The sequence below is a fragment of the Sprattus sprattus genome (genome assembly GCF_963457725.1).
Source record: "Sprattus sprattus genome assembly, chromosome: 16".
NCBI classification, from domain to species: Eukaryota; Metazoa; Chordata; class Actinopteri; order Clupeiformes; family Clupeidae; genus Sprattus; species Sprattus sprattus.
Genome location: NC_137914.1, coordinates 18,369,003 through 18,394,749, shown reverse-complemented (window position 1 = coordinate 18,394,749; position 25,747 = coordinate 18,369,003). Strand labels below are relative to the sequence as shown.

At 48.7% G+C, this 25,747-nt stretch overlaps 1 protein-coding gene across 3 annotated transcripts in view; it reads left to right on the top strand.

The window, feature by feature from the left end:
- rerea (arginine-glutamic acid dipeptide (RE) repeats a) overlaps positions 1-24,101 on the top strand; it is a 162,359-nt gene extending 138,258 nt beyond the window's left edge. For 2 of the 3 annotated variants that reach the window (XM_080854244.1, XM_080854245.1), the window contains 11 exons: positions 12,066-12,228; positions 12,820-12,912; positions 14,108-14,307; positions 14,521-14,700; positions 14,959-15,072; positions 15,438-17,089; positions 18,071-18,293; positions 18,650-19,364; positions 20,192-20,329; positions 20,444-20,627; positions 21,641-24,101. In XM_080854244.1, the coding sequence (XP_080710370.1) occupies positions 12,066-12,228; positions 12,820-12,912; positions 14,108-14,307; positions 14,521-14,700; positions 14,959-15,072; positions 15,438-17,089; positions 18,071-18,293; positions 18,650-19,364; positions 20,192-20,329; positions 20,444-20,627; positions 21,641-21,674 (3,696 nt within the window). In that variant the 3' untranslated portion in view covers positions 21,675-24,101. Of the gene's footprint in view, positions 1-12,065; positions 12,229-12,819; positions 12,913-14,107; positions 14,308-14,520; positions 14,701-14,958; positions 15,073-15,437; positions 17,090-18,070; positions 18,294-18,649; positions 19,365-20,161; positions 20,330-20,443; positions 20,628-21,640 lie in introns of all 3 variants that reach the window. The other variant, XM_080854243.1, reaches the window with a different exon arrangement.
- The last annotated feature ends 1,646 nt before the right edge of the window (positions 24,102-25,747 follow it).

Below are 25,747 nucleotides of genomic sequence, written 5' to 3'. Positions count from 1 at the left end.
CTTGCACAGCTGTCTGTTCAGATCAATCCTGTCAAGTTTGGTAATGAACCGCCTCATGTCTCCCCTAAGCTCCTAATGCACTGCTGTTGTGGTTGAGCACAGAGTTTGAAGACTATTCCCCTCATTGCACTTACAGAAAGAAAAGGAAGAAAAAAAGATCTGTTGGATTCTTAGTAGTGTAGAGCTTACATGGGTCCTGCCATGTCATTGCTAACTGCTGTAATGCCTAGTGGGAAGTTCACAAGTACAGGCACGGGCTTGTGATCCTCTCTTATTTTGGTCTGTCTATTACAAGCTGCAATAAAGGTGTAAATACTCCTCAGATGAAAATGACAGTCCTTGGCGTGGCTGAAATCTGGTTCCCCCAGCCCTTTGAAGGGCTATAAAAGAGATTCTTTGTTGGCACATTAGAGCAGGCTAATACTTGTCAAGCAAGTGTAAAAATCAGCCGTCTTCTACAGTAAAAACATGCCGCACACTGGGGGTGATTATCAAGATCGTGGGCCTAGCGTCTCTCGCCCTTGTCACTAATCAATATACTTTTGAGAGAAACGCAAGTAGATAAAGGGAAACAAACACTAGTCAAGTAGCAGATATCGACTTTGGGAGCCGATTGCTGACACAAGAAGATGGGTAGGAGGAGAAAAAAATAGACACACACACAAAAAAAAACTTGCATTTTTAAGGTCAGCACTATGCACCAATCGGCCTCAATATCCTGCCGGGTACATTGGAACATGTGCAGTCAGTGAAAGCCTCGTTATGAGGTGCATGCTCAGTGGCATATTGATTCAGCTGAGCGATAAGTCGATAAAGAAAATCTCTCCTGACGGAGGGAGGAGAACGAGGGAGGTGGGTTTGCGAGGGAGGGTGGCTGGATGGATGGCTGGTTTAGAGGGAAGAAATTGAGAGTAGGTGTCTCGCTCCGAGCACAGCAGCCCGGATAGTTCCATTTATGTTTTCCGCGGCAGACAACGCCTCCGAGCACACAGGGCCTTCCTCACAGGTAGCAACGCGTGTTAATGATCACAGAACAACTGTTTTTCAAACTGCAGCTACTTGAAATGCACAGGGTCAGGCTTGGTGCAAACAATGATTAACCAGGAAGTGTTTGCACAGCCAAATGAAAGCTGTGACTAAACAGCCCAAGCCAGGCCTGAAGCAAGTAAGCACAATAGTTGACCTTCAGCCAGGAGTGTCTCTCTCTCTCTTTTTCTTTTTTTCTCCCTCAAAGCTGCCTTACCTTGTGCTCAATTAATTTTGAAGGATCTGTACAGCGCCTTAGATGTTGACTATCCCTGTGGGTTACTTACGCAATCTGTGGATTTAGCAGAAAGCCAACAATTAGCAAAGGCAAAGAGAGAGCAATTTTGCCATTTTCCATTTGAAAAAGCACTTTGTAATCATCTGATCTTCTTAAAAGCGCCAACATGGGGGCATTGTCACCATTCGGCAGTTGCGTTGACACAACAGTACAGCGGGACACGAGATTAAAGATGTTCTGTCAATTTGAAGAAAGCCTCTTTTCATCCGTCATCAACATTCCCCTCTCAAATATTTCTCCCTCTACCAGATTCCACTTCATGAGTGCTCATCCCCCAAAATGCAATATTGTGTGTCAGGTGTCCGCCTAATCAAATCTCACATCCTCGGAGAACTCTCGAGGTGATTTGGACGCAGCCCCGCGACTGGGAGAACAGCCATGGATGCGCTCAGAGTGAGGTTCTGTAATGTTATTCAGCCTGGAGGGTCCGTCTGCTTTACAGGAAAGTAATGGACCTCCCCGCTCCACCCTTCACCCACTCGCCCCCCCTCCACCCCCCTTTTCCCCTCCGATGCGGTGTCCCTGCCATGAGAGCAGCAAAGATTCATTTCATTCAGCTGCCAGCAGAAAACAGGCTGCTCTTTAAAACAGAACGCCAGAAAGAGAGGAGAGCGAAGTCAGAATGATCAAAAGAGGCAGAGTGGTCACAAGTAGATGGAATTAAGGGTTCTGCTCAATACAGGCGGTGAGGTGGGAAAAAAGCTCTGTATTTTTCTTTGCTGCCTTGAAGCCACTCGCTGTCTCTTGCTAGTGGTTGGACTCGCCGTTGTGTCCGGCTTTAGCTCTCCCTGCCAGTACTAGTCTGTATCCCTGAAAGACTGCTTGATTCTCTTCCATAGTCTGTTATTCCCTTTCCCTCAAGTCTTTTTTTCCCCTCGCATTTGTGATTTATCTGCTGTGCGACTCCCTTCACATTTGGTTGGATGAATAAAACAAATTTCGCTTGTATTTGTTCTCAGCCCATCAGCCGTTCTCCTGCTCCACATAAATATAAATTTGCAATTGCCCTTATCGTTTGCCAGGGCCGGCTTCCCGGTGCTGTGGTTGTCTTTGCCACAGGTCCAGGCTACGATACAAGAGTTGCGTTAAGTGGGGAGACAGGATGGAGGAGGTCATAAAGAACACTTCCTAGGATGGCAGCCAGCGCCGAAAACCGACCGTGCTACAGCACTCTGTCTCCCTCCCCTGTTCCTCTCTCCTCTTCCCTTCCCTCCCTTCCATCTCTTCCTCTCTATCTCCATTTATCCCTCTCTGTCCCTCCCTTTCTACCTCGTCCCCCCTCTCTCTCTCCCCTCATTTCATTTCAGAGCAGCAGAAGTGGCCACCACTGAATAAACACAGCGTGCTCCACTAGCTCAGAGGAATGCTTTATATAAAGCCAAATAAAGGGGGGAAGCAGGGAGAAGAGGGTGTGTCGCCAGGCCGAATAGTGCTGGCTCTCTCCCGGCCACCATTTCCTGCACTTGAAAGACGACGTCACGGAAGAATTTGAGCTGCACTCACTGCACTCCTCTCTCTCTTTTTCTCTTTCTCTCTCTCTCTCTGGAGCCGTTTCTCGACAAGCATGTAACATGCTGAGTCCACAGATTGCAGATAATCCCCTCTGGAGGTTGTGTTTTTTTTTTTTTTTCTCTGCTCAACCCTTTGGTAGGGAAAGAAGGTTTACACGTCTTCATGATAGCTTGCGACAAGCCTCCATTTTAGTGCAGTTTAAGAGTTTCAACCAAATTTGCTAAAAGGTGATTGTAGGTAATTGGGGTGGTCTGTTATATTGCAGTGGGTTACGCCAGCACTTTTTTCTTCTCCTGATAAATCATCTCAAAACAAAGCCATTGCAGATAATGAGTTACAATCAGAGGATCATCAGAGCAGTCTTGTGTTTGTAGCTGTTGGAAACTAGGTGAACCTGAGGCTTTAATCCAGTAACAATAACACACGGCAAGCATCCACAGATGGCTGCCCTCTCATCCGGCCATGCTTCTGGCAGTGGATATTAGCTACCCCCCTGCTGTTTAGGGCAAGAGGACACGGGCTTAATTGGTTTTCATGCAGTCATGAGGCATTCAATCAGCGGTAGTAGAGGAAAGAAAAATATTGAGAATGCGGGAGGGTTATGTGAATACAAGTGCTCATGCATGCGGTGGGGCACCAGGCAGGTGGTCTCAGTAAGATGAAGAGAGCACTCCCCTGGTGTGTGTGTGTGTGTGTGTGTGTGTGTGTGGAGGGTAAAATAAAAATCATATCTGGTCGTGGCGAGAGTTGGGAAAGGAGCAGCGGTTCCCGAGTGGTTTTCTGGCAGTTGCTAAGAGGTGAGAGAGTTGCAGAGGAGCGGCTGCTTGGATCACTTGGACACCAGAACCCCCCCCATCAGTCTCCCTCACTCCCCCAGGCCCTGTAATTTCAGGCTGAGATGGGCTGGGTGGGGGTAACGCTGTGACTGAGTGTTGCGGGCTCAACCTCACAGCAGATGTCTGCCCCGGCGCAGTTCGTAGAAAAAGAAAAAAAGAAACCGTCGGATCGAATCGGCGATGGGGCCATCAGCACGCCAGCTCTCGGCCCCGGAGACATGCCAACCATCGCGCCTCGGTTCGGGCACTAATTAAAACGGCTGGAGAAAACCAGAGGCGCAGCGGGTAGGACGGCAGCTGTCCGTGGCTGACAGGATGGCGGGCTTGTTTGGGTAAACGGCAGCGTTGTTTGTGGAAACACTGAAAATGTCATTAGTGGAGTTAATGCGGTTACTAGCTCAGCAGGAGCAGTGCGGAGGGCAGTTGAACGTTGCATTCGTTTGTTTTTATTTGGTCAACATTTTTTAAATCAATACAGCAGATCTAAGACTCCTGTTTTGCAAACATGCTTTATTTTTTTGTATGTTATGCTTTGTCTTCCCCTACTGTTTTTTTCCTCTTTCATCGAGCTTTGGGTACAAAGCCTGGAGCTTGTACAAGTTGATCTATTGGATTAGCACAGCAGACCCCCAGTGAAAGTCTCTGTAGCCGTGCAATCTGCCCGCGCTGGCAAATTCGCTTACAGCAGGCAAAACACGAGTGCTGATTCTCTCGCCGGTGCATCTTTGACCTGTGAAAGCAGAGCCCATTCACTCTTTCCCTACTGAGAGCTCTCCGCTCAGCAGGGATCTGCTGCCTATTTAACATCCTTTCACTGACTGCCTCACCAGCCAAGGCCACTGTGGCGTACAGTCTTTCTCACTCCACCCCACCCCCCCTGCCCCTCTCTTCTCGAGCCTTAAAAAAGCCACGGAGGTGGGTGTCTGCGTGGCTGCCATTCACCGTGTTCAACTCTCCTTTTTCATTTGTTGACCTTGGAGCAAGGTTAAAGTAACAGCAGTCAGCTCCCGGAGACTTGTGCTGCCGTTGCCATTTCCATAGTCTGATGGCAGCGGAGCACATCTGTGATGTATTTACTGTCAATAGACACCAGTTGACAGCGGAGGTGCTGAAGGGGCTTTTTGTCGTCTCCTAAAGAGAATTTTACACAGACTTGCATCTTGTTGCCACATGGAGCTTTTCACACGACTGTTTTGTGGTTGTTTTGTGTGTTGTACTTGTGCTCGTATTTTTAGTTTAAGGCACTATTTATTCACAAAAACAGTATAATATAATCATGTAATTCTATCAAATTAAAGCAATCTTGTTAAATATGAAAGTATGAAGAGGGCAAAACTGCAGATTCATTAATATGTGTCTGTATTTACATCAGTAAGAAAATAAAATACATAATACAAAATTGTAGATCATGAAAATATGGAGGGCAAAAAATGTCTATTGCTCTGATGTGCTGCTTAGTGCCACCTATTGGTGAGGAGGCCTGCTAAAAAATCATAGAATACAACATGGAGTCTTATATAATGTCATAATTTATGTATGCATCTTAATAATTGAAGTAAGATGAAAATCAGCAGTAATATCCATCCATTTGTAGAAAACTCAGTTCTTTTTCACCTTGACCTCTACTTTTCACTTTTTCGTTTAGGGAACGCTTTTATTATTTATGTGGAATAGATGTGCAGAATATAATTCATCTTTGCGTAATTATAAAAAAGATTTGTACCCAGACAAAATACAGACAAAATCTATCATCAGTTAAAAACCAAATAATTAAACTGCTGTCACGATAAGCAAGCTTAGTTTTTTCTCCCAGCTTTGTCTAGTAACTCCTGGAGCTAAAATCACCAGCAATCATCTCCCCTCCTCCCCCTCCACCTCCTCCCGGTCTCTGGAGAAAATGGCCCCAGTGTGTTCCTCGACGGAAAGGAAAGCACCAGGGCTGGGGCTCTGCTAATTGATGTTTACAGCTTCATATCAGCTCACTCACACCCAGTGACCACATGACCCGTATGCCCTACATGCATACATACATTCTCTTGTACTTCCCTGAAACCAAATAAGACGACGGAGATAGGGGAAAAAAATGATGTTGCAGTTCTATACTACTGTACTACGACAGATGCGGTTGTTTGAACGGGGTTAAGGTTTGTTAGGTCATTACTTGTCTCAGATTTAGCTCGCTCCATCTCACTCCCTTCGTTCGGCTCCCTTGTTGCCCTCCCCCCTCTCACAGACTTCCATGGTCTCTCGTACTCTCCTGGCTTTGCCAGTTGCAGTCTTAACCGTTTGGCTTCCTGTCAAGGCAGGGGCCTTTTGTGGCTTCCTCACAAATCTGCCAGGAAAAACAGAAACCATCTGTTCAAGCCTGGGCCTGAGAGCGGATGAGTATGTAAATATGCACGTTAAACCTTCGCACCCTGTCTTTTTCTCCTGACAAACGCTCACAAATATATACTCGCACGCACACACACACACACACACACGCGTGCACGCACAGGGCAAACCAAAGAGTCAGTCTCCTCCTCGGGTTTGTAGAAAAATATTAGAATCGAAAAAGACGAGATGGGGTGGGGTGAAAGAAAAGGAAATGCTCCGAGCCGTCAGAAAACATTACACACAGTGCGGCGCACCCGCCCCGACGCCCACATCACTGCACATCCGCACACTTTTCTGGAGGCAACTGGAGGGTGGGGGGGGGGAGCGAGGCATTGAGTGCAGTGATATGAGGTAAGCCCCTTCCTGGTTGGATAATCCACCCCCCCTAGAAATATCCTGCAGATGGAAAGCTTGCTAAAATGTCTTATAATACCAGGCTTATGTTGTCACAATCTCATGTTCTTGCGAACATAGTGTTCTTAGCAGCTTTAAGGAGGGAGGGGGAGAGAGGGGAGTAATGCCACCGGCGAGGAGAAATTGGATTTATTTACAATTGGGATGGAAATGCTCTGATTTAACTTTAACCTCGGGGGTGCTCTGGGTAGGGACGAGGTAAGCTCAATTTCAGAACAGATCCTGGGAGACGCCGAACTGATGGGGTATGAATTCACTCTGTAGTGTTAGAAGGTAAGGTTTCCTTTACAGTGGCACATTATTGTGGAGCTAAAATGGACACCCAAACAAGAGATGTTTTCATGTGAATCATTTGTGTCTCTCATAAAACATTAAGAGTAAATCAATCATCCAGACATCAGTGTTGATATTTACAGCATATACATAGCTTGCCATGCTAAACGTGCAAGGTGTAATATAAATTCAAACATGAGCATAATATTTCTTTCTTAAATTATAATATAATGTGACTTATGAACGAGTGCCTTGGACTTAAGTTAAAGCAACATTTTGATTTCTTAACACCTTGGCTAAACCTCACCCACTTGATGCCAAAAGGCAGCTAATTTGGTGGTTGGTGGTTTGGTGGTTGCTTCCATATCGTTGTAGATTTTGGTTTCATGTATTATTTTGTGAACTAAGTAAGTCACCAACGTTCACCATTAGTAAGTAAGTAAGACTTTATTTATACAGCACATTTCGTACAAGAGTTGCAATTCAAAGTGCTTTACATAAAATCAATAAAAGCAAGCAGCAGGAGCAATAAAATAATGGTCAACATCGTATCAGAACCTGATGTTCCGATAGGCTTCTTGAAATATTAAAATCATAATAAAAGTAATAAAACTACGCTAAATTACTCCGCTTAATATCAAAAATGAGTATGTGAAGATGTTTAGTAGAACACTAGCTAACGGACGAGAGTTACTATACTATGTGATGCTACTGTACCGTGTGATGAACATTTCAGTAAGCAGAAAGTAGAATCATACAGTACAATACATCACATTGGAGGACATTTCTCTCGATCCCACAGCCCCCACCTCAGATGTTGTGTCAACACTGAAAAGGGAATAGCATCAATAAGAAAAAAAGTTCACATATCGAAAAAAAAAAAAACTTCCAGACAATGACATCCAGACAATGCTCTTTGAGCAGACCCTGACATGTTGATGTCAGTTAAAGTTAGACATCTCATTGTTGGTGTTTTTTTTTTAGTATTATTTATTCATACATGTATTTTTTTCCCTCCATATCATTTGTGGGTTTTTTAAAGACATCACTATGAGGATGCACTGGAATATATCCATACTGACACTCCGACAGCTTGCCCGGGTGATTCACACTGTCAATCTGTCTGTCTGCGGTGCCGGCTCTCAGCACGAGCCCATCTTCAGTCAGCATGGCAGGGCGGCGGGGCTCGGCAGAGTCGCTTCCTCCCGCTGCTCGCATCCATTATACCCCAGCCTTCAGCAGGACGCCTCCTCACACAAGACTAACGACCGCCGCCGCCACCGCCGCTGCTTTTGTACATCTCCGGCTACACCGACATGGCAGTGAGATAGAGGGGTGGGGAGAGAGAGACAGAGAGAGAAAAGGCTGCACAAAGCCAGGCCAGAAAAGGCTTGAAAGCCAGAAAGGGTGGGGAGGTGGGGCGTGCAGGGAAGAAGAAAGATGGAAAGAGAGAGAGAGAGAGAGAGAGGAAGAGCGATCAAGGAGGGCGCACATGAGAGAATGTGCTGCAGCTTAACACCACCTCTTCACGCTTTTGCTCAAATCATATTGCCTCTCCCATCTTCCCCGTGCAAGGCTTGAAAGGGGATTTTCTGTAGGTCTCCGGCAGTCAGTCTTCGCCTGCGGAAATTTGTCATCACCACAGATGATCCCCCTGAAAACATTTCATCTGGCTCCTCATCCACACTCACACTCCTCTGTGCACACACACACACACACACACACACACACACACACACAAGACTGTACAGAACTGCCAACTCTTAATAGACATGATATTTGCACTTTCTATATGTGTATCTGTGTGTGTATCCGTGTGTGTTTGTGTGTGCTCATCATCTCTCAAGACCTTGACACTTGTTTTGATAGGTTCTGGACTAAATTACTTTTCAATGGCCATGTACTGCAACTCCGTCGCCGTGATTGCTTCCCTGCTGTCTCTCTCTCTCTCCTCCAACGGCTCGCCCGTGCACTTGAACTTTCAGAGATCTTTATTTTTCCGTCCCCTCTCCCAAGAATGAAGCAGTATCTGAATCCCAACAAACGAGCAAACAGGCCCGCTGTGACCTTTCCTGCAGGAGGCGGCGGCGCGGTTTTATGCAAGGGTGGTTCATGACCCTGGTGTCCGTGAGGCCCTTGGTGGCTCTGGAGAGACGCATGTGGCACGGGGAGCAGTCATTAAAAACGAGCCGCAGAGCCAAAGCCAGCGCAGCCGTGCAGCCCTTCACTGGCCTCCTCTGATCTGCACGCTTCAATTAGATTTCACCCCGGGAAGCCGGCTGTCCCTGGGCAAAGCACCTGCGCCCTGCTCCTGCCACCACCACCACCACCACCCCCTCCCTGCCATTCAGCCTCCCAGCCCTCTCAGCCTGGCTCTGGCTGAAAGAGACTATGCCTACCCCTGAGGAAAGAAAAACCCTCCAATCCTTCCCCTGCTGCTATGTTGCTGTTCCTCAACTTCATCACATAAGTGATTAATCTGATCTTGCACTAAGCATCTCCCAGCACTAGCATAGCTCAAAGAAAATCCCTTCTGTTATTTTATTAAGGGCTACCAGGGGATGGTGTCCTCCTGGCCACCTCATTGTTTTGCTAGCTGGCAAAGGTATGCTGGTTGTAATATTCAGAGCGGGAGGGTAAGGTAGCGAAGGGAGCCTCGTGCCATGTTGAGGAATAGGGTGGTGTCCTTCGGCGAGGCAACCTCATTTATTAGCCTTGTTTTTGCTGTTGTCGTCAGGGCGGAGCGGCCCAAACCACCCACTGGTAATTGATGTAATTGTGATAATTGATATTTCATCCGTCTTGGGCCAGGTCAGCTGGCACGCTCAATGGCCAAAGTGTGCTCGACCACCTTTCATCTCTCTCCCACTCCCCCCACCACACACACACACACAAAATCCCATACTTGAGATGAGTGTGCAGCAGGCTCTGACTCAGCCGCATGTGGAAACTATTTCATAAATCCAGATGTGCTCCAGAGGAAGTCTTCTCGGGTCTTTAGCACTGAGCTGCCAGTGTTTTCCAGCCAATAGGCTCCAAATGGGACTCGCAGTGTTTTCATGGCCACGGGAAAGCACCTTCAAGACCCACAGAGTCGCTCTTTGTAGCACATCTCTGTGTATTGTGGCACGGCTCGCAAAATAGACTCCTGATAGCCGTTTAAGGGGATGTTCAGATTTTCGTCATCTGGGGAGTGGTGGTGAGTGATCGCTAGAGAAGGAGGAAGTGGATTTAATTGTAATAACACAAAGCCCCTCAATGTCGGGCTTTCTGTGCCAGACAATCGGGCCACTCTCCGACAAGGAATTATCCTGTACCTCTCTGCTATGAGCGCTGGTGAAGAGAGGGGGGAGTGAAAAGCCTTTAAGAAAGGCGCAGGCAGGCGGACAGGGCTGGTGCCATGTTTACCCGGAGCAAACACAGCAGGGACTGCACTCCAGGGCTCAGCTCTGCCCGCGGTCAGCCCTGATAAGAGCAGCGCTCTCTCTCTCTCTCTCTCTCTCTCTGGCTCTTCTCACTCCTCACAGCTGGACACCTAAATAGGCCACTTTCAAGCCCAGGGTGTTTATTATGAGGCTTTCAGTGGGGGAGATGTAAAAGGTACATATCCGTTATGTAATTATTACATTTAGCATGTTCCTTCAATAAGATAAGGGGATAGTGATATTCTAAAATGTATTTGTAAATGTAAAAATTAAAATCAATTCCATGTTTGTTCTGACAGGTTAGGCCTATCTCTCTCCTCCACTCTTACCAAAACAAATGACAACAGGAAGAAAAAAACCTGGGCTGGCGTTAATAAAAGTATTTTTCTGCTGAGCCGTTAACGTGCAGGGCTGAGCGACGCTTTAATGACCAATTTATGTCAAGTAGAGCCGCTGAAGCAGAGAGGGAAAGCAATCAATACACATTAAAGACAGCCCAGCCCCATTCAGCACGAGTTTAACAGACCCTGTCAGGCCTTATGACCGTCCTCCTCATCAAGCAGCTCTATAAAGCCTGAAACATTAACGCATGCTAAAAGCACCCCGCAATTGACTGGCCACACACATTTGATAGCCTAAAATGAATGCTGTTGATTGAATGGGGGAGAAAAAAAAGTGTTGGTGTAAAATGAATGTTGCCGGGATGGTTATTAGGTGGAATGATGTATGGTTAGGGAAAAAGGGGTAGGGAGAGGACCTTGAAGATCCTGGGGAAAGTGCATCATTCCCATGGCTGTCTGTCTGTGTCCCTCAGCACTCTGGGGGGATGTTAGCGGTGGCGGGGTCGTGTACATTATTTTGTGTGTGTCCGGAAAACGTGGCAGTTAATTTGCACAGGCCGCCTTAGTGAAGGGCTCTCTGATCCCTGATTGCATGTGTGAATGTTTTAGCAGCATATTGATTTCCCGGCTGGGGCTGGTTCTCTCTTTTTCCTCTCCTTTTTTCCTCTCCTTTCTTCCTTTCCTTTTTTTCCCTTTTTTTTCTTTTTTTCTCCCCTGCACTCTGGATTTATCCGCCCCGCTCACTGGCAAGAGCATGCACCCCCCCCCCCTCCAACCCCCTTACCCTCCCTGAATGTTTGATTAAAGTTCAATTGACTCCTCCAGCAAAAGGGGGCCAGGAGCCATTTCACTCCCTATTTGTAGCGCCAAAGCTCTCCCCGACATGTTCCTTTGTTCCCATTCAGGCGGCTGCCACCCAGGCAGCCTCCGCTGCACTGATCCTAATACCCCAGCATTCACTGAGCTGCTCCGCCTAATCTGCTGACAGACACGGCTGCAGCACAACAAGCCGGTCTGCCGGGAAAACCTGGCATGGAGTCAGGCGCGGTGGCTGTGTCCACTCAAGCCCGCCTCCACACATACATACACACACACACACACACACACACACACACACACACACACACTTTCACACCACAGCCTCAGTCCCTGCCTCTCCTCATGCAACCATTATCTCACGCTTCAAGTGGAGGAGGCAACTGGGGCTTCAACGCAGCTTAAATGACCATGTTCACATCCAGTGTGTGGTCTTCGTATGATTTGATTTGATTTTGGGCTGATTTGGGGTATGCAGAGTCAGTTTGTCCAAACAAGCATAGTGCCTGCCAAAGCTAGTTTGTTTGTTAAAATGTCATTTTTTCCTCTGTTCTGTGCCTGTTGTGGGTCCTAGCTAGTAGTGTGTGTGTGTGTCCGTCTAGTGTCTGTTTTCAATTCTGTAGCAATGCTCATGCTCCAAGAATGTTTTGCCTCCAGTAAAACGTCTGTCAGAGATTGAGTGTACCCGTTACAGGACACCCTGAGTATTCATGTGTGTGTGTCTCTCTCTCTCTCTCTGTCCGAACAGGGCGAGCTGATCACGTTCTACTACTACTGGAAGAAGACGCCCGAGGCAGCCAGCTCGCGAGCCCACCGCCGCCACCGAAGACAGCCCGTCTTCCGCCGCATCAAGACCCGCACCGCCTCCACGCCTGTCAACACCCCCTCACGCCCACCCTCCAGCGAGTTTCGTAAGTGCCATCATCCGCACGTTTGCACGTTGTCCCAGAAGCCTCCCGTCCCCCAGAAGAAGAAAAAAAAAGACAAAAAAGAATGCTGCCAAAAATGAATTTACATTTTCAAGCAAAGCACAAATGTGTGATCTTGATCTCGGAGCGCTTCATCTGGTGTGTGAACGGCAGGCGGGGAGTACTCTACCGTTAAGCCTTAAAATCCACAATAGGCAGCATTTGCACCGTTAAAGCCACAGTAGGTTTCACCAGAAATGCAGAGTGCAAGCTGCCTCTTTGGCATAATTGCCAACCTGTGAAAGACCATAGATGGCAGGCGCTGCCCTTGGGGCTCCAAATTCCTGCCAACCACATTTTTGTGGTTATGTTTCTCTCATTCAGGAAATTGTTGCTTGTCACACCTTTTAGATCACTATTAGTGCTGCAAATGTAATGTTGTAGTGTGTGTGTGTCTGTGTGTGTGTGTGTGTGTGTGTGTGTGTGTGTGTGTGTGCGTAAGTTTGAGAGGGCCATACAGATGTTGATGCTTGCGTTGATCCGTGTTGTTTGTGTTTGTGTGTGCTAACGGACATCTCATTTCATGCGGTGCAGTGGACTTGAGCTCAGCCAGCGAGGATGACTTTGACAGCGAGGACAGTGAGCAGGAGCTGAAGGGTTACGCCTGTCGTCACTGTTTCAGCACCAGTAAGTCACATGATGTCCTCTCCTCCACAACACCTTAACAGCCACATTCTACTTTCTCCTCCTACAGAACTCTGAGTCACATGAAACACTCACGGTCATATTAAACCCTCCTCCAGAAAATGAGTAAAACAGTGTTTCTCTTTGTTAAAACCGTGTAAGACCAATCAAGTATGCCTCATAACAGTAGGATGTAAAGAATACTCCTTCTCACGACAGGGCATGTGATGGTCACTTCTACAATTACAGTTTGAAAACCATCTTTCCCAAGACAGCTCTCTACTCCTCATACATATTTTAGCACCTGAATCACCACTGGGTATCGCAACCACACACTATTACTCCCGAGCCGTTAATTATCGCTATATCACTCTGTGGAAAGGTTACACATCCTCTCCAAAACTCAGCCTTTACAAAGATTTGGAATGGCCCACCCACAGAGTGACTCACTGTGGTGCTTATGAAGACACACAATCAATATCTCTCCCTTCAAATTGCGTATTTCACAACACTTATTGTGGAAAACGTTCAGCACTATCGGCATAAATCAACTAGTTCAGTTTGATGAAGGAAACGAGCCTCCACTCATACGAGCCCACACTGATATGGCTTCCAGAATGAGTTTACTCATCTGACATCATTATCAGAGGTACCTGTCAAGCTCACCCTAAGCTCCAGCTCTGCTGCCCAGTCATCCAATCAGCTGCTCCGTGGGGCCCCCTCGTCTCGGGGTTAATAATCCCACCCAGCAGGAGCGTAATTTAGCGCCGCTCGCAGGGCCCGAGCCACACGCCCAGTCGTGCCTTGACAGATGGATGTCAGCGAGATTGTCAGTGAGCATTCGATTCATCAGACGAAGCACCCAACCTGACATTCGTGCGCCCCGCTTTTTACCTCATTAAACCCCCCTGATAGGTAGTGGTGTGCCTTGGCACCCTGTGCCGTCCTCCCATCTGGTGTGTGTGTGTGTGTGTGTGTGCGCATCCCTTACTGGCGCCACCTCACAGCCGGCTGCATTATTTAGTGTCGATGCACTCTTGGCTTTCGAGTCAGATGTGGATGACTGCAGTGGTGATGGAGAAGATCTTTGTGCTCATAGCGACTGTCAGAGGTGGCAGTAGCAGTGATAGGGCTTGACTGTTCCGGCGGCGATGTTACGGTGTGCTAACCAGTGACCTGTATCTTCACCCTCCTTTAGCCTCTAAAGACTGGCACCACGGGGGCCGGGAGAACATCTTGCTGTGCACCCCCTGCCGAATCCACTTCAAGAAGTACGGCGAGCTGCCGCCCATCGAAAAGCCTGTGGATCCACCGCCGTTCATGTTCAAACCCGTCAAAGAGGAAGAGGATGGGCTCAGCGGCAAGCATAGCATGAGGACCCGACGCAACCGAGGCTCGGTAAGCACCCACACACACACACAGAATGATGAGCACTAGACTGAGCAGACTCTCCAGGCAGATATGTTATTACCATGCTGTGGTATGTAGTGGTCTGTTTGTGAATGAAATGCTGTAGTTATTGGTAAGCTGTCGTCCCCTTGAGGAAAAGATTCAAACAGTGTTGTGTAAGGCAGCGGGTGAAGCCTGACCCCTTCTGCTCTCTCCTCCCAGATGTCGACGCTACGAAGTGGCCGCAAGAAGCAGACAACCAGTCCTGATGGCAGAGCCTCCCCCACCACCGAGGACCTGCGCTCCAGCGAACGTACCTCCCCCAGCGGACGTACCTCACCCAGTGCAGCCAGCACCTCCAGCACAGACAGCAAGACCGACTCCATGAAGAAACCCACCAAGGTACACACACACACACACACACACACTGAACACCAGTGACTGACTTTCTCTCTTACCCATCCCCGTTGATAGAGAGTCAGTGAAAATGCTAATCGTCAATTAGCTACAAGTCAGTTCTTCAAAAAAATCATTGGGATGTTTTCAGATTGTTAAACGCCATTGTTGCACTTAATCTCTCCAGACATGCTTAGTTGCACATTTATTGCACTGGCTGCAAGCCTCAGAATGAGACAAATGTTCCTCTCTCCCCCTAAGCAGAAAATCAAGGAGGAGGCTCCGTCACCCATGAAGAGTGCCAAACGCCAGAGAGAGAAGGGCGCCTCAGACACCGAGGAGTCAGAGAGGACCGGCGCCAAGAAGTCGAAGACTCAGGTGGGTCTCCACGCTCAGACCACACGGACACCTGGTCTGCACTACACTATGAGAATACACTCACTCTCTACTGAGGTGCTTTTACTTCCCGAGTGGTGGAATTATGATTTCATTTTGTATCAGTTTCACCCTCCTGGGTAATCGTAATTGCCTGCTTCTGTATACGTTACAAATCGTGTTCAGCGTGGGATTAAGCTCAATTTAATTTTAGGTTTGTTCACAGACAGGCAGGTTATGGCAGGCACTTATTTTCAAAGATCAGGCTTAGCTTAGGTTGTTGGTGTAATGTGTGTAGTTGTGCGTCATACGTGTTTCTCATGGATGACGAGTTGCTGACCGTAGTCTCCTCTGCCTTTCCCCTCCAGGAACTGGGTCGGTCAGACTCGCCGTCGGATTGTGAAGGAGAGGGCGAGGGCGAGAGCTCGGACGGACGCAGCGTGAACGACGAGGGCAGCAGCGACCCCAAGGACATCGACCAAGACAACCGCAGTTCGTCACCCAGCATCCCCAGCCCGCGTGACAACGAGAGTGACTCGGACTCGTCAGCCCAGCAGCACCTGCAGGCCCAGCACCCGCCTGTCATCCAGTGCCAGACAGGCGCGCTGCCCACCGCCCCCAACCCTTCTGCATCTTCCTCCTCGTCCTCCTCAACGGCCGCGACAGCCACCTCCAACCCCCCCACGTCAGTGGCGCCCCCTGCCTTACCTCTGCAGGTCTCACCTGCCGGGCCGGCGCTGCCCATGCCCCCCCAGCCTCCCATGCCTCCGACAGGCCCACTCTCGCTCATCCAGTCCGGGTCTTCGCTCCACCCGCAGCGGCTGCCCTCACCTCACTCGCCCCTGCCTCAGAGTCTGCCTCAGGCGCCCTTGTCCTCTCAGACGGCCTCTCAGGCACTGGCACCGCCTCCGCCACCACCCAATCACGGCCCTCTGCCCCCCATGGCCCACCCGCTGCAGGCTGGCCCGCCCCACCTGCCCCCTCATGGGCACCCAGCACACGCCATGCCCCCCCAGCCCTTCCCACTCTCACAAGCTCAGGGGCCCCCCTCGGCCCATCCAGGCCAGCCTCAATCCTCCGGTCTGTCCCAACAGCAGCGAGAGAGGGAGAGAGAGAGGGATCGAGACCGAGAGAGGGAGAGAGACAGAGAAAGAGAAAGAGACAGAGAGAGAGAAAGAGACAGAGAAAGAGAAAGAGACAGAGAAAGAGAAAGAGACAGAGAAAGAGACAGAGACAGAGAGAGGGAGCAGCAGCCTCCTACCCACATGCCCCCCACCTCTCAGCCCCAGCCGCCCTCGCAGGGAGCCCTCCAGCCGCCCCGCGAGCAACCGCTGCCCCCGGCGCCCATCTCCATGCCCCACATCAAGCCGCCGCCCACCACGCCTATCCCGCAGCTACCCAGCGCTCCCTCGCACAAGCACGCGCCCCACCTGGCCGCGCCACCCTTCCCCCAGATGCCCTCCAACCTGCCCCCACCGCCAGCACTCAAGCCTCTCAGCTCGCTCTCCAGCCACCACCCGCCTTCAGCGCACCCGCCTCCGCTGCAGCTCATGCCCCAGAGCCAGCAGCTACAACCCCCGCCAGCACAGCCACCCGTGCTCACCCAGTCCCAGATCCTGCCCGCCTCGGCCGGCCACGGGCCTCCGCTACCGCCCCCTCTCCCTCCGTCCGCCGCCGCCTCCTCGCACGGGCTGCCTTCCCAGGGACCCTTCCCCACCCACCCCTTCATCCCTGGGGGCTCGGCTGTGCTGCCCCCTTCCACAGCGCCGCTGCCCTCCTCCTCCTCTGGCTCCATGCCTGGCCTGCCGCCTGTGGCCTCATCCATTTCCATGCCGCTGCCCGCCTCGGTCAGCACCAGCTTGCCGGGACCCTCATCGGTGCCGATGCCCGCCATGCAAATCAAGGAGGAGCCCATGGATGAGCCGATGGAAGAGCCCGAGAGCCCCCCGCCGCCCCAGAGGAGCCCCTCGCCGGAGCCCACCATAGTCAACACTCCCAGCCACGCCAGCCAGTCTGCAAGGTGAGGCCCGCGCATACACACACAACCACACACAGACTAACCATCTGATCTTAACCTCTAACGAAATATATCTGCAAAGGCATACCCTTTAAATATAGTTGAGAAATATACATTTGAAATATGAAAATATCAGTTGAGAGATGCACATACATATATTTGATTGCTGTTTCTGTAAATTTGCCTGACTGACATGTAGCTAAGCTAAAGTCTTTGATGTCTCTTGCCACCCAGTCATGGTGCTCCGTCTTTCACACACAGCGATGGACGCCTTCCCAAACGCATTCAAGCAGCTTCATACAAATAATTCTGTCCTTTAATGTCTTCAGCCTCAGTCATTCCCCATGCAGGTGGTCAGGGTAGGGGGGAGTGGGGGATTAGCCTTATCACAAAGCCCCGCTGCGGTGCTGCAGTCAGCAAGCGCTGACACGGGAGAGATTAATGGCCACGTTTGCTCCAGCAAACGACTCCATCACAGCCCCTTGTCTTGTTAGGTGTGTGGCGGCCATTGTCTCTTAAGTGCCGTCACCCCAGTGCTGTCAATGCATAGCAATGAGCCCCTGTTAATGCACCCTGTATCTCATTACCACCCCTCATTCTCACACACACACACCGCTGAGTGCCCATGCCTCAGGTATAATAAGCAAACATGTCAGAGGTTATTTATTTTTTTCGTTGGGTAATGGTTTCTTCCTCCACACACACAAATTTGTGCTATCCATTCCCTTGAGTGGGTGTGTTGTTTTTCGTAGTCGGGGGCCTTCCTTGCTTTTTAATTTGGCTTTGCACTCCTGGGGGCTTTCAGGGAATGTCGTATTCCAAATTGAAATGATCTGTGTCACGTTTACCTAAAACTATATAAGCATTTTTTTAGCTATATTGCCCTGGGGAATTCATCGCCCCCCTCCCCTCTGTATATGCCATGTTTACGGTGATCGTGTGTGTCTGTTAGAAATGTCTTAACATTTGGTTCTGTTTTTTCAGGTTCTATAAACATTTGGACCGGGGCTACAACACCTGTGCCAGAACGGACTTCTACTTCACTCCGCAGGCCTCGTCAAAGCTGGCGAAGAAGCGAGAGGAGGCCGTGGAGAGGGCCAAGAGGGAGGCCGAGCAGAAGGCCCGCGAGGAGAAGGACAAAGAGCGGGAGCGGGAGAAGGAGCGAGAGAGGGAACGCGAGCGAGAGAAGGAGGCTGATAGGGCTGCGGTAAGTCTGGGGCTCTTCTTCTTTTTGATCATGGAAAAGAGTAGGCAAAGGGGAACTGGAGTGGTGAGTGAAAGTGCGGGAGAAGAGGCTCGTGTTGTGCATGTCTCTGCTCCAGCCAGCCCGCACTCAAGAGCACCTAATTCAGCTAATCAAATAGCTGAGCAGGATCTGATTAGCCAGATTAGATCTGTTAGATTAGGGCCCAAGAGATGATCCTGTAAAAATAGGAGACTCTGCTTGGAACTAGAGCCGTCTGTGTTCACCCGAGTCGTTGGAACTCAAATCTGTCAGTGGGGTCTGTTTTATAAGCATATGGCTCATTATTGGCATTCGCTTCTCTTCTCCCCCCCACACAGAAAGCCTCCAGCTCTCACGAAAGTCGGATGGAGCAGCAGATGCAGAATCACGCCCACATGCGTCAGTCCTTCGACGGCCAGCAAACCACCATTGCCGCCGTGCCGCCCTACATCGGGCCCGACACGCCGGCGCTGCGCACGCTCAGCGAGTACGCGCGGCCGCACGTTATGTCGCCCACCAACCGCAACCACCCCTTCTTCATGTCGCTCAACCCCAACGACCCGCTGCTGGCCTACCACATGCCGGGCCTGTACAATGCAGATCCGGGTATGCGGGAACGAGAGATGCGCGAACGCGAGATGCGGGAGCGTGAGCTCCGCGAGCGGGAGATGCGGGAGCGCATGAAGCCCGGCTTCGAGGTGAAGCCGCCCGAGATGGACGGCCTACACCCCTCGGCCAACCCCATGGAGCACTTTGCCCGGCACGGCGCCATCTCACTGCCGCACATGGCCGGCCCGCACCACTTCGCCTTCCACCCGGGTCTCAACCCGCTGGAGCGTGAGCGGCTAGCGCTGGCTGGCCCACAGCTGAGACCTGACATGAGCTACCCAGAGCGGCTGGCGGCTGAGCGGCTGGCAGCCGAGCGCATGGCCTCGGTGGCCGCCAACGACCCCATCGCCCGGCTGCAGATGTTCAACGTCACGCCACACCACCATCAGCACTCGCACATCCACTCGCACCTACACCTGCACCAGCAGGACCCTCTGAACCAAGGTGAGGGAAACCCTCCGACCGCCGGCCAAAGCCCACCCCCACGCATGGCACCGCCGCCCAGACACGCCAACCGCTCCGCTCGCGAGATTTTATGTGAGACGCTTCCCTTTAGCTTTGACAAAGACTGATTATTTTTTGCTGATGACTGCTGATGTTTTTTTAGTGTGTGTATTAACACGCAGGCCATTGTAGACATTTAGAGTGCGTTTGATACAGGAGGTAGCTGCCTCATTGCTGTAATAGACAGGTGTCTATCAAGACATGAATTTGAGAAGGCATATTCTTAAAACTGTTGGTTTCGAACGACCTTTTAGGATAGCATTTATGGTGACGTCTGACGTTTGCACACTGCAAAAACATTAGGCTAGCTAATGTAGACTAAATACAATTTGAAGTTGCCGGAGGGAGCTGCCACACAGATTTATGGATAATGCGCATTCATATGGATGCTGCCTTCAAAAACGACCGTTACAGGGAAAGTTATCTTACTAAACAGGAAAAGCGGAAACAATCGTTTTAAATGACACTCGATGCCCCGCTGTCCAGTTAGATACCCAGTTAGACAGCATTTAAGCCTGTTTCGAACGCACTCTTAGTGTCTCAAGCAGCAAGTCAGTTAGCACGCTTGCTACGCTTTTTGTGATTTGTTAAATCATTTGCTTGATGGCTTTTGCGGCTTGATTCGCACACTGGCATGTGACTTTCCACAGTGTGTTTAAAGTGCATGCTGTGGTGAGTTTGTGTACTGTGTTGTAATACCCCATGTTCTTTGACCAAACGATGCTGACACGGCGAAGGTGGTGGTGAATGTCTTGTGTGTCCCCCAGGTTCTGGGGCCCACCCGTTAGTTGACCCGCTCGCCGGTGGACCGCACCTGGCTCGCTTCCCCTACCCGCATGGAGCCATCCCCAACGCCCTGCTGGGCCAGCCCCACGAGCACGAGATGCTGCGACATCCAGTGTTTGGTAAGGCAACCGTAACAACGTGTTCTACCACTTGATAAATACCAGCCGTGGTCTTACACTTCAGTGTTACGCTCCTGACTGAGACTCACACCTCTGCTCTGTGTGTCCCTGCAGGTACTCCATACCCAGGCCGGGAGCTGCAAGGGGGTCTGCCTCCCCACATGTCAGCCGCGCACCAGCTTCAGGCCATGCACGCCCAGTCGGCAGAGCTCCAGAGGCTGGCCATGGAGCAGCAGTGGCTGCACGGGCACCCACACATGCACGGACACCCACTGCCCGGCCAGGAGGACTACTACAGGTCAGTGGAGGGGGAAACTTGGGCAACAAGTAGTTAGGGCTAGCAACATGAGCAGTAGGATCAGAAGTAGAAAAGGAACTATGTATGCATTATTAGTATAGTTGCAGCCTTAAATTAGCAATTTCGTATTTCAGTTTGGGCTTGAGCTTGCTTCAATTTCAGTTTGCCTATGTGAATTCACCTAGGGCAGTGTTTCTCAAACTTTTTTAGACCAAGGACCACTTAGCCAATAAAAAAAAACTTGCGGACCTTCAAACTAAATAGAAAATCCCCGGAACAACATCCCTACACAGACCTGGCGCCAGACAATTGTTAGCGGCACATGAATTTCGCGGGTGGGCTCTCCTTTTTTTACATACCGGCAGGCTGGTTATAGATATGACAATGCGCAAGGCAAAGCATCTGGAACCCTGCTCCATGCGTGACTTGGTTATTTTACAAACTATAGTTCGCTCACAGCCTCATACTCCATCACACACTCAGACAGGCCAATGTATCACAAAACACAACGATGCGCATACCGACCGCAGTAATTCAGTACCAACAGTAGGCTAGCCCACTGGAAATAATACATGCCTCCTAGTAGACATCATTTCGGAATTAAGAGCTGTCATTATCCAACGTCACACAACACAGAATATAGTGATCATCTTGCAGCTCCGCGGCGAGATAATGCCCAATAAGGCTGAACCATCTCGTCAGCGCACCTTCTCCTTGTCTGTGTCAGAGGCTTTCTCATTTAATTTTCTTTTCATAGTCCCTGTCTTAAGCCACCAATCCATTACCTTTTTTAATAGATTAGGCAACACTTTATTAGAATAGGCTACTGGCTGTGTTCTCTTCGTTCTGAGTTGTACGTTAGAAATGTCGCAACAATTTGCTTTTGGCCGTCGCGGACCACACTTTGAGAACGACTGACCTAGGGAATATGTTGCTTTCGTTTTTTGCCGTTCAATCACCATTTAAGTGTGTCTTAATTTGTCTTAATATGTTGTGTTTGGCTTGTGTTTCAGTCGGCTGAAGAAGGAAAGTGACAAGCAGTTGTAACCACCTGAGGGAGATGCGAGGAGACGAGAGGTCATCAGGACACAGGAAGTTGTGACCGAACACAGTCATGGAGAGGAACTCTACGGTGTCCTTGGACCGTTTTTTTAATCTTATTTTAAGACAAAGAAAGAAAAAAGGAAAAGAGCAGACACCGATGGTTGCCGGTTTCCTTTGCTGTTATGGACGTTTCATTCTTTGTTTTTTTTCCCCAATTGGAGAAAGGAACTGAGACTTTGGTATATAGCGTTCAAGTAGTGACAACGTCCTCAAGACTGATTGTGACTTTCCTGCATGACATCCAACTCCGAGAAGCTTCCCTGACCTGTTTTTTTCGTAGGTGCTAGAGAACAAGACACTTTTGTCACTGTGCTTATGACGAACGAGCGGAGAAAAAAGAGACAAAACAAGGAAGACAAACTGACGGGCCATTATATCTGAAAAAAAGTGCTATCTTAAAATTCAATGTTTATTTTAATACATTGTAGAACGTTTTCATAATTTTAAGAGGAAAAAAGCTACAGCATGGCGTTTTTTTCGAGTCTGTAAATAGTATATATACATATAATTATTATTATTATAATTATTATTATTATTATTAGGTGTGGATTCCTAACCAAGTTGTTAGACCCTTCCAGTATAATAGCTCTGAAGCATTATCCCTTGTTTCAGAGGGGAGCGAGATGGCTCTGTTTGGGTTTGTTAACAGTCATGAGAGAGAGGCATGGACCATACAAAACAAGAGTTTGCCGGTACAGCAGTACCTCACATGGATCCACCATATGCTTCACGTTCAGTCCGATGTCATTTCTTTTGAGAGCCAGCCGCAAAACGAATTAAAAAAAAAGAAAAACCAACATTATTATCAACACAAACGGGACTGTTTACCTATGCTCCCTTTTAATGTTTGAACTCGACAGACGTCGAGTTGAAGATTTGAGACACACGAAGAGGAGGGGGATGAGCCGTGTCTTAATTGGGTCTTTAAGGAGTGTACCCAATCACAAGACATGAGCGCGCGTACTCACATAACTCTGAAAAACCTAGAAAATTGCACTAAATTTATAAGCACTCATTTTGGCATTTTCATAACCAATTGGCCCTGTTGCAAATCAGAAACAAATGTGGAATATGCCATTTTAAAAATGGCCTTAGTTTCACACTAGTTCCAGTTCCTTTATTACCTGAATCATGTCAGTACCTTGCACAAACATGCAGTAGCGCTAAAACGGCCCTATTGGCATCTCTACTTCAGCTCTTTGAGGAGTGTTTTTTAATGCTTCAGTTTTAAGACTCACCAATGGGTGCTTCATATAAACCATTGCAGCACAGTGCTCCCACCCTGCCTACGTATCCCACGATGCTGTCCTTCCCCTGCTTAAAACCCAGGGCTCCTCCCTCACTTAACCTCCAGCTTCACTGTAACAACTCAAGGTACCATACTCACTGTGATGCCGCCAAGGCAAGTTCCAGAGGGTTAAGTGGTTGGACCAGAGTGTGTGTGTATGTGTGTGTGTGTGTGTGTGTGTGTGTGTGTGTGTGTGAGAAGATGGCAAGACAAAAAGTGCATGTGTTTACAGTAGAGGAGAAATACATGCTCCCAGTCCAGGACCTGTACATTCCTTTACAACTGCTGTGTCTAATAGTACACGGCTCCCCTGCCCAGCACCTCCTCGCAGTCATGGCTGGGGGGTCTAAGGGGGGGTCGGTTATGTACTCGCCACTGTTTGACTGTTACATGCAGTATTTACACGGTCATTTCTACCATGTCACCTCAAGCTCATTATCCCTTTGTCCACTTACATCTTCCCCAGGTTATATATATATCTGCATCTTGCACTCGGAGTCTAAGCTCTGAGATCTCTGAACTGGTCTAGCACTCACCTCATTGGGCTACTCATGGTCCCTGTTGTTGGCAGTGGGTAGTATTTAGCAGGCATGCTCTTTGGAGTGACACCAGCTGAGTTTTATTTCAAAAGGTGCAGCTTTTTTTGACCTGTTTTTCCCCCTCAATGTGGGTCTGAATCCACACTGGGCTTTTTATGAGAATGAAAAACTCTGCCATTGACCTGTCTCTGTCTGTACGGTGTACTGAGCATTTGATTTCTCTCCCCTTTGCTTTATTTTTACCAGCAATCCCCCCACCCCTCTGTTCCTCTCTTTTGTGTCTCAAACCTTTGATGTTAAGTGTTGTCAACGGTTTAGCTTCTCGTTTTAAAAGCGGCAATAGCAGAATGTAAATTCTGACTGCTAAGATTTATATATATACTGGTATCTTGAAGCTTATTGTACATATTAGTAGTCGCCATGGGATGACACAATGTAAACAAAAAGTAGAAATAATTAAGACAAATTGTGAGTCCTGTGTTCTCTCCATTTGAGTATTTTGTAATTTTTTTGAAAAATTTGTGGAATTAAAATAAAACTAAGTTACACCACAAGGCACATGTTCCGTTTTGTGAGTATATTTATACATTTGTATTTTATGCATCTAACTATAAGATGTTTGTGTGATGACATGCAACATTAATGTTCTACAACTGGTATCGTTCCATGTTGAATGGTCTTTGCATTGAAATGGGTGAACTACTGCATCTTCACATAACTTGAGTGGGCTCACAGCAGAAAGCAAAGAAACCATATTTCATGTGGGCCTACGTGTGGTAGTCATGAATACCCCCAGTGATCAACAGGGGGAACACAGCACTACACTACAGATATCAAAATACTGTTTATATTCGAAATACTAGGAATACATGTATACAGATGCCGAGGCCAAGATTGGGCCTATAAGCTCCGCAACGGCGCAGCGATCTACACAAGCACAAGTAATCAATGATTCTCATAATCTTCTCTCCTTATTTATGTGTTCACATCTGAGCTCAGCCTCTCTCCAGTGATATAGTATAGGTCGGTTGCATGTTTCTCACTGTCGCAAAGCCTTCACGTGTATAGTGCTCCGTCTACTGAGAGGATAATAATGAGTTACAGAGCTCCAGACTCCACCTGCCCCCGAGACCCAACGTTTGGAGATTCTCAGCAGACGTGGCCACAGCTGCGAAGAGGAGCAGGAGGGAGGCGTGTGCAGAGCAGCAGTCTCCATTTTAGTACTCTGAAAGCGTCGTATGGCTCAACCCTGTTTGATGGTGTGTCGTTTCTCCCACGGTGTGTAATCAACGATTATTTAAGCCATTTGTTAATCACACGAGAACATAAACTGCCTGACATCAGCAGTACAGCTTTAAGGAAGGCTATGTGCATCTCGTGGAGTCTCACGTTTCAACTGGGTACTGGTTAAAAACATCCCCTTAATAGTCTAATGTCATACTGAGTTGCCATAGGCCTACTGTGTTGCCAACAGCGAAACACCTCAACATGTAGGCTGCCATGGACGAAACTGGTTCACATTCCGGATAATGGAATGTAGACTGGTAGGGCCACGAGTTAATTGGACCAAAGACAATTTACCTATTTAAATTACTGATGAGATGACTATCCACGTTCTTATCTTGAAGAAAACCGACGTCATACTCTGGTATATTCCCCACGGATTAAGTATAGGCCTACAACATAGGCAAATTTATTAAGTCTTCGCTGTCTGAATTATTTAGAAATCATCCATCTAGAAATTTGTAGGCCCAAAAGGCCAACCAAACAGACGAAATACTCGTCCTAAAACAACAGACGTCAAAATCACTTCATGGGTGGTCATGAAGTAGGTAACAGGCTCGAAGCAGATTTAAGTTAGTCATAGTTGAACCAGTAACGTAAGTGATGTGAGAAGGCAGAGTGAAGAGTCCAGTTCATTGGCGTTGGAAGGTGTTTGACATCAGGGGGACGAAATGGGGCAGTGTCGACTTTTTATAAAGTTTTTTTTATTGAGCACTTTATTTTATTTGGAACTGGCAAACCGTACAAGGATTAGTGACCACGTTGGAGCATTTTAGAACTACATAACGAAAGATCTGACACTTGATAGAAAACCATGCATTTTGGATGGACGGCAAACATAATAGCCTACGCTGGAACAAAGGTGATGGCATGGCGATCATCAAAGAATAGCTACATTGTAGCGC